A 9716-nucleotide genomic window follows, 5' to 3' on the forward strand; every position below is an offset into this window, starting at 1 on the left:
TAAATATGATTTTAGTTTTATTTATAATAACAAATTTTAGAAATTACGTACTTACAAATTCATTGATATATTACTTCCTTTTTTAAATTTTAGATGACACTTGTTATGTTTCGAGAATCAAATAATTTAATTATGATTAAAAAATTATGTATGGTATTTTTAATTATTTTAAATGAAATTTATATATTTATAAAACTATGTAAAAAGTACTATGAATTATAATAATTGATAATGCAAACTATTTATAAGATCTATGAAAAATTTACAGTAACAATAAATTTATTTAACTGTTAAAATTTTAAAAAATAGACATATAAAATGAAACGGAGGTGGTACTTGTTTACGGTTGAATTTGTTGCCCGGGTCATTGCCAAATCAAAATCCAAAATAAGATTTATTCTATTTACCGTAGAGAGGTGAACAAAAATTTCTCTAAATTTTAAAATTACTATTTATAGTATATATTATATTTTTAAATAATTTTAATTTTATCCGTATTACATGTAATATTTCTAATTCATATATTATAAATCATATAAAATTATTAGTTAAGTCTATAATATCTGTAATTACTGTAGTGTCATATATTTATTATATTAATTTTTTAATTTTTTATTAATGAGGTTCCATAAAAAATATTTAAAAGATAAGTTAATTTTGTAATACTTTAAAATCTTTTTTAAAAAAATAATCATCAGGAAAATAAAAGGTGCAAATATCTAAAATTATATTATTGATAAAAATACTACTTTCATCTTGAATTAACACTTTTTTAAGACTTTAAATATGTAATTTAAAGTCATTATTTTTCACCGTAGAAAGTAAAATTGTAAATGATAATTTAAATAATCCAATTTTAGGTTACATATGTGTAATTGTATTTTATCAATAATTTTATTTTTATTTAAATTATCCATTAATATGTATATTATATAATATTTATTTACAGTTTATGTTATTTAAAATAAAATATAATTTTATAATACATGAAAATTTTGAAAAGTATAAAAAATTCAATGATTTTGGTTATTAAATTCCGAGTTGAACCACCAAACCTCCAACTAAGTCCATAAATAATTTTGGTTCAACTTAGAATTTTGGGTGGAAGGTCATATTTTGCCCTTCTACGCTTAAAAAGAATCCTATGTACTCTCTTCATGTATATATTTTCCTACTAAAAATATTCTAAACTATTTAAAATAATTCATAATTATTCTTAAATTATATTTTTATTTAAAGTTATCATTTTTTTTCATACCTGTCCTTCTAATTAACGAAAGTATAGAGAAATGAGGGAAAAATTAGATATATAGAATCTTATTAATCAACGTGGAAGTGGAATACGTTTGGCGCTTATGTGGTGTATACGTGACACTTAACATACTTCTGTTAATTAGAAGGGTAGGTATGACCAAATATCACTGGCGGAGCCATAATTTTATTAAGGGGGTTCAAAATTCGTAGAAATAGATATAGGAAATAGTCGAAGAGAGTTCGACATCTACTATATATACATAAAATATTATTTTAACCATGTATAAATAATATAATTTTCCGTCGAAGGGTGTTCGGATGAACCCCCTTGTACTAAGGTGGCTCCACCCTTGCCCAATACTATGACGGATAGGATAATTTTGAGACGCAATATAGTTTAAGTATAAATATGAGCTATTTCGAATTAGGAATATTTTAAAACCTTTTTCATATTTTTTTAACATATTTATCTTTATCATCTAACTTTAGACACATATTTAGCGACAAAAAATAATAAAAAATGAAAGGAACTTGTTTCGAGTGCGGGCTTCATGGGTAAATATATTGAGAACTTCATTCACAACTTGCATGGGTAATTATGTTCACATTTTATTTTAGTCAATCGATATGTTGCATTACAAGATTTTAATTCCATCTTCAGCCTCTCTTCCAAATGACATGTAAAATTAAAACAGGGAAATATTTTGTTCACAAACACAACTAAAGTTGGTAAAGTTAAGAAAAGATTATTTTTCAGTAAAATAAAATAAAAATAGAGAGAAGATATATAGATGAAATTGAGGACAATTTATAAAGGATCATCACTTATCCATCTTTTGAACATAACAAAACATTCTTCAGGCTTGTCCGTACAAGCTGTGTGTCCTGCTCCCTATTAAATAAAAATAAATATAATAAATTAAAAATAAATATAATAAAGTAAAAATAAATAAATCGAAAGCTATTAAAAAATATTAAGATAAATTAATTATCTCAATTCTTATAGTAAAACTTATAAAGTGTAAAATTAGTGGCACAATTAATTTCAAATACCTTCACTGTTGCATATGTCATTTTGTTGGAGTAGGACCTCGTATAACTACAAGGATACGATATTAGAAAAATGATTAAGCATTATCAACTCACATAATAAAAATTAGTTTTAGTTACGAATTCATAATTGTAATTAAGGATGTTAAATTTGGAGATTAATTACCCAGAAACTTGATTATTTACGTTCCATGGGCGCCAATCATCATCAATAGTATAGTTTAGAGACTTTATCCATGCTTGGGTCGATTGAAAAGGTACCATATAGTCATGATCGCCACTAATTTGAATATGTATATGAAAAATGTTCATTTTATATGACCAAAGTATTATACGATACATCAGAAAGATAATGTAACGGTGAATATTACTTACCTGTATATGAGTGATCGATAACCTTTAGTACTTAGGTTTGCATGATATGGTACAACGTTATTTAACGTGATTGTATAATTACCATATTTCATAAATATATTTCTCCTACATCTCATCCAACTTCCTATAATTCCCTACGAAAAATAAAAAATACTATAAATCACATGAATAATTGATGATTCAAGGATATATGAAAGATAATGATAAAAGAATTGTTTTAATATCGAAATTCGAAAGGAATTATATAACATGTACCTTGCGAACATGAAGAGCTTCTTGGACTTTAGGGTCATTAGCCCAGTACTTTACAAGCTTACGCCAATCAAACTGAAGTATAATTGAGAACTATTAAGTTATTCACATTAACATTACAATGAACTCATCGAACACGTAATCACTAACTCATTCAAGGTGTTTGCAATTCGTTTTAAAGGTCTAAAACTACTAGGTTATAATAACCTTTTATGTAAAAAATATTCAAATATATTATTTAATTACTTCGTGTATCACCTTGCCAACAAAGAGCGTCTTCTGACTTGCATGTGCCTACGGTTTCAGACTTAAAGAATTGTGACTTCGAGTCAGTAAAAAAGAAAAAATGAAAACTCCTATGGAAGGGGCAAAAAGATAATCGTTTACTCATTATTAGTTTCTTAAATTTTATATGTTCTCTTTGTTTTTAAAATCTTCTCGTTCCAAGGAACGAGAGAGACATTTTAAAGCTAAATTATTAATGACAAGAGCATTTTTATTTAAATCGTTATTGCTAGCAGTAATTAATGTCCAAGAGTAATTTTTACTAAACCATTGATGTTAGGAGCATTATTGTTCAATTTCACATGATTCAAAAATATTTTAACCATTTTTCGTAATAATAATAAGGAAAAATTCTTTTGGCCAGAATTTGGTCGAAATAATATTTTTATTATTTTTTAAATATTTTTACTTTTTTAACTTTAATACCTTTAATTAAATTATAAAAAAAATTCATTTATTTTAAAATCAAAAAGACACAATAATTTTTTAAAATTTCTGCCCATTTAGCATTAACCTAATAATAATTATTTATAATGTATTGAAAGAACTAACCGCACACGGGTCGCCACGTTGCAAGGAGATGAGTTTATGACCAAGTAATCTTCTTTGACCCGACATTTTACGTGGGTCTTCTTCGCAATTGGGCCTTAGGATACGTTTCGTATTGATGTTGCTTATCATCTATATCAATAGCATAAAAATATTCTTTATTATTAAATATATAAAATTTAAATTAATATATAGTAGGACAAGTTACGTAATTAGCCGATCGATTAAAAATAGTTATATTCATTAAAATTTAAATATGTATATATTATGTATATCATATATTATAACCTGATTGAAAGTTAGAACTTCACTTGCACACCTCGTATTTTTGGGATCCATGTATGTATATTCTCCTTTACAATTTTTCTCCAATGCCTATTCAGAAATAACATATACATGTTAATTAATTCGTATAAAAACAATTTTAAAAAAATTAATTGTGACTTAACCTTATAAAGCTCATCAGATATAAGTCCCATGCCATGGCTAAAAGGTATATGATAATTCTTTTCTTGAGAAAACGTTAAGGGATTGCCAAGTAAATATCCCTGAAATTAATATCCATGCAAATTATAGAAAAAAAAGATAAAATTATTTGATGGTGGTAATTAATTAGTATGGTTAAATTATGAATTAGAGAAAAAATAAGAATTATTGACCTGAAGATTAATCAATGGCTCTTTGCCTTCTGCATTTCCTACATAATAATTCGTGGAGTTAATTAACAAAAATAAAATGAAATTGCACGTAGCTCTACTAGAAATATACGTATCGAATACGTGCATACTATATACATTGGTATATATATATACGTATATGAATCTTACTATTTGATATCAATTGTGTTATAATTGGAATAGTCATTCCAGAATATGAGTTTCCAGCAACGTAAAATGGATTTGAGATGAATTGTGGATGATCATCAAGCCACTGAAAAAAAATCAATAATAATTAATTAATAGTAAAGTGAACATGATTTTAATTTTGTTTATAATATCAAATTTCAGAAATTATGTGTATACCTTTCTTAGAAATTCATCAACATATTCACATGCTTGTATATCAGTGTATTTGTATGCAGCATCATTTGTTGCATATGAGAATCCACTGTTTACTGGTTGATCCAAAAATATCACACTTGCTAACTGAAAATCGATGCATAAATTAAATTAGATTTATAAAAATATGTCACGTCTAATCAATTTATAAAAATATATCAAATAAAAAAATATATATTTTTAAAAAATGTATTGTAAGATCACTCTTAGCTAGTCTTTCGTATAAATTTTCAAATATTTTTGGTAAATTTTATTTCGGTAAAAATTTGGGTAAAATTTTATCATATGTTTGACTATACTATTTGGAAACATATTTTACTTTTTTTAGGAAATACGAGTTATATCCATAAGTTTAACAAATAACAAGTGGTGCCCATTACACTAGAGCAATAGGGTAGTTCGGAGTGGTGCAACAAACATCATTCCGTACATTGTGAAGTAGACACTACAACAAAAATATCTTTTAGCGACATTAAATATTGATACTAATAAAGAGTGCTAAAGTCTTTATCGGCATTAGTTAAGTGACATTAGAACCAATGTCGCTAAAGGTTTTAAGGACATATACAAAGAGTGACAATTATCGCTAAAAATACATATTTAGCGGCAATTAAGAATTAAATGTCGCTAATGGTCATTCTTGTTGTAGTGAGACAGAGCACGTGACTGTGTTACACTATGTCGATTGTTCATCATTTTTATCAATAACCATATCATAACTTTCATATTCATTGAACATTCTATCTCTACTTTGATGTTTATGTAAAAAATTATGTAATGCAGCGCAAACAACTACTGTAGAGGTTGTTTTTGCAAAAAAATAAAAGTTTGATACAAAATTTAATTTTTTAAAAATCCCAAATAATGAGATTTGACTCCAAACACTATTTTTTTTCTAGTATTTATAAATTTGGGTTATTTGCCAAACACTATTTACCAATTTTTCCCTTAAAAAATCTATCGCCAAACGTTCCTTAGTAATTTGATTTATATTTCATGAGTTGTCATATACAAAATTCAATAAACTATATTAGTTATATTTTTTTTGAATTAATTTCGTCATTAATTAGTATAATTACCTTGGTCAATGCATGTGGGTTTAGTTCGAACGTGGGCAAACTTCCATTATAGACTTGTTCAGCAAAACGCAATGGCCCTGGACAACAATTTTTATTTTATTTTTTAGCTTGGACTTTTTTTTTTTATGGAATATAAAAAAAAGAGAATTATTTATTTGATAAGTAAAATTTACACTGCAAAAAAAAAAAAAAAAAGTAAAACATAGATTTTTGAATTATTTTTTATTTTGTGATTCAAACACAATTAATTCTCCCTCTAGGTTGATTAGTTAATTTATCCAAAGTAAACATTTTCGGAAGAATAATATTTTTTTTTTTTAAAAAATCAAATTATTCCCAATTTTCATAACAAATATAAGTAACTTTTTGGCTTTAGGCTATGCATTTTCTTGAACCACCTCTGCCTCCCTCATTTACTACACATTTCCGATTCGAATTTTAGATATAAAAAAATTTATAGTAAGAGTGTTGTTTGTAGAATAAACTTTACAATACGTAATTTAAATATAATCAATTTTATTATAAATATCAAATATTTTTAACTAATTTTTTTTTTAAAAAAACATAAATACCTATTTCATTGACAATAGCACTAAGAGAAGAACAACCAGGTCCACCCGTTAGCCAAATTAAAAGAGGATTAGTAGTAGGCTCAGATTCTGATGCCAAAAAATAGTAAAAAAGTTGCAACTCATTATCTTTGCCAATACCAACATACCTGTTTAATTAAGAATTTATTAGAGTGTCATAAAAAAATAAAATTAAAGTTAAATAGAAAGAGAGTAGCAAAACCAATTATCTATTAAAAAATTAAACTTAAAACACAATTATTAATACCTAATATACACTACTAATCGTAGGATCCAAAGCCTATAAAAATCCAAATTCATCTATTATTAACATGAAACAATTTTTGAATTATACATTGAAAATATAGTTTAAGACAAAGATCTCTTTCGAACATCTAATAAATAAGTATTTCATTTGTCCCAATTTATATGACACCGTTTATGTTTTGAGAGTCAAACAGTTTAAATTTGATCGAAAATTTGTCCATGAAATCTTTAATTTTTTTGAAATTAAATTTATGTATTTGTAAACTACGTAAAAATTACTATATTCACAATAATTGATAATTCAAAATGTTTATAAGATCTATGAAAAAATTGCGGTCAAAAATAGATTTGTTTGACTCTTGAAATTTGAAAGATAATATGTAAATGGGACGAAGATAGTATTAATACGTTTTAGTAATAAAAAAGGCAAGAAAATAAGTATCTAGAACTTTAAGATAAAAATAGTAGTAATTGTTTCCGGCTATGACATAATATTAAAGTTTTAATTCTAAAAAAGTATCTTACGGAGATTTTGAGACGTGAAAATTATTTATCTCAAAAAAAATATCGTTATATTAAAAAATTTAAACGAGCTCACCCGGTCTCTAGATGGAACGGGAGGCGACCTTGCAAACCGGGAAGATACTCAACAAGGGAATGCGAAGTAACTTCTTGTTGAAGAAGAAGAAGATGGAGAAGAAGAAGCAACAAACTATTGTTACTCATTTTACCAACAATTTTAATAAAAACAAAATGAGATATCACTTGTCTATATATTATTATTAATATCGATAATAATGAACCAATGGGTCCTATTAAGGAATATAAGTTTGTAGTAAAGTCCAAAATTTCGTTACATATATTAAAATTTTAATATATATTTTATTATACACTGTTTGATATACATGATATAATTTTCTAACAAATGTAGTTACACCATACGAAATTGTGTTATAGGTTTGGCAAATTCAATAGTTTCGATTAATCTTTTTTGTTAAAAATAAGTAATATATGTGATGTGAATTTGACATTTATATATGTCTTCCATGGGCATCAAGAAACATATTGAGAGCAACAACTAATAAACATCTTTCTTCTAATTTTCCATTTAATGTTTAGTATTTATATTAAACTCTAATTTTTTTAGATTTAAATTGCATAGGGTTCCATTCAAGAAGAATCACTCTTTATTAAAGATTTTTCTATATTCATTACTCAAATTCAAGACATTTTATCAAAAAATAAATAGTTTTATCGATTGCACCACATTATTTAATACTCTTTTATTACGAACAACTCCAAATAAAAGAAATCAAACATAATATTAAAGAATATTTTGGTCGTTTTCACTTTTGGGTGATACGTAGCTTTCAAAGACCCCATAGCCACAACAACTACTATAAAAATCTAAATCATGCACCCATAAAAAATTGATGATTAGTTCGAGTGCAAAAAGGAAACTTGTGTTAAATCATTAATCAATTAAATTAGTGACTTAATTATGTAAGAAAATCATTTACCCTAGTTCTAGAGAAAAATTATAATTTACTTTAATCTCATAGTGTAAAGAGCTAATTTCATGATTTTTTCTATTCTTTTTCAAATTATAATTTTTTTTTAAAATTTATGAATATCATACACCACTAGACTTCTAGATACATCACTAGACTTTCGAATATATTGATGAGAGATGTATCTGAAAGAGGAGGAATAAATCAAAGAGGAGACAAGACATTTGAATACATAATTGAGTGATGTATCCGAGGGGAGGAATATATTAGAGAGGAGAAATGGATTTATCAACAAAAGAAGAGTGATGTGTTCGAGAGAAGTTTTTAAATTTTTTTTAGATGATCAAAAGTTTTATAAATTATGATAAAATTAAATGTGCATTTAAATAATTTTCCAAAAAAAAAGAAGAAAAGCTAAATCTTTTTCTTCTTAAAAGATGTCCACAATATTTAAATTTGCACCCCAACTAATCATCACATGCTTTAATTCCAACCATCATGGGAGGGGCGGGCGGAGTTTTTCTCTGGATTCAATTAAATCTATAACTTTTATATTCATTTTTGAATAAATGATAAAAATTTCATCTTTAAGTTTTTTATTATCATTATCCCCTATTAGTTTTATGAATTTTTAAAATTCTTTATATTTTCACGCATCAGATTAATGTATCAACGCATCAAATTAATGTATTTCGTGCGTCAAATTAACGTATCTCGCACATCAGATTAGTGTATCATGTATAACATCATATTGGTGTATCATGTATAAAATGTAATGTATCTTACTTAACGATTAATGTATCTCACGCATCATATTAATGTATCAACACTTAAATTATTGTATCAGTTGAGGGATTTTTGTAATAACTCATAAACTTATAAGGGACAAATGATAATTTTGCCTTAAAAGTATGCTCTGTCATTTGCCCTTAATTTTTTAGTAATTTTTATCCTCGAGTCAGTTTTTGAGGGGTGAGTTGTCCAAGACATAATTTAACAGAAAAAATCCTAAACATATAGATATAAAATTTGTATATACTTACTATGTTTGTATATTGACAAATGAAAAAATACAAACAAAAATACTTATAGCAAGCAAAACTAAAATTATGAAACATAATTAGGTAAATTGTAGCTAAGAAAGTTTATTAAGTTTAATCTCATTTGCTATTTATGATTATTTTTTTTCAGATTGTATATGCTGCAAATCATCCATTTGTCTGTTTTTCTAAACTTCCACTTTTGATTAAGTTCAGCGTGAAGCACAAGTGTTCAAAGATACTGTAATAATAAGATCTTTAAAATTCTAAAAGCATCTAATTAAACAAGAGAGAATAATTATAAGATATTTAAAAAACTTTGGGGTAATTACTTTTTTACTTGAACAAACAATAATAATATTTTATAATCATTTAGTGCTTTGTAATCAATCACTTAATAATTACAATGGATAAAGATTCTTCAATC

General features: G+C 25.6%; 1 protein-coding gene across 3 annotated transcripts; it reads right to left on the minus strand.

Moving 5' to 3' along the window:
* Positions 1 to 1956: 1956 nt before the first annotated feature.
* LOC104647191 (serine carboxypeptidase-like 10) lies at positions 1957 to 7587 on the minus strand. 3 transcript variants are annotated; one of them, XR_002027674.3, is made up of 14 exons: positions 7337 to 7503; positions 6475 to 6620; positions 5903 to 5979; positions 4788 to 4910; positions 4593 to 4695; positions 4425 to 4462; positions 4215 to 4313; positions 4054 to 4140; positions 3769 to 3897; positions 2935 to 3006; positions 2680 to 2813; positions 2471 to 2543; positions 2308 to 2353; positions 1957 to 2146 (listed from the first exon to the last, which is right to left on the minus strand). XR_002027674.3 is itself a non-coding variant. In XM_010322040.4 (14 exons), the coding sequence occupies exons 1-14, from the start codon at positions 7462 to 7464 to the stop codon at positions 2063 to 2065; spliced, it is 1380 nt and encodes a 459-aa protein (XP_010320342.2). In that variant the 5' UTR covers positions 7465 to 7587; the 3' UTR covers positions 1957 to 2062. The 3 variants fall into 3 exon arrangements, 2 of the variants coding, with proteins under 2 accessions (XP_010320342.2, XP_069153532.1); XM_010322040.4 differs by having other exon boundaries at positions 2471 to 2584; positions 7337 to 7587; XM_069297431.1 differs by lacking the exon at positions 2471 to 2543.
* Positions 7588 to 9716: the final 2129 nt, after the last annotated feature.

The sequence above is a fragment of the Solanum lycopersicum genome, chromosome 4 (genome assembly GCF_036512215.1).
Source record: "Solanum lycopersicum chromosome 4, SLM_r2.1".
NCBI classification, from domain to species: Eukaryota; Viridiplantae; Streptophyta; class Magnoliopsida; order Solanales; family Solanaceae; genus Solanum; species Solanum lycopersicum.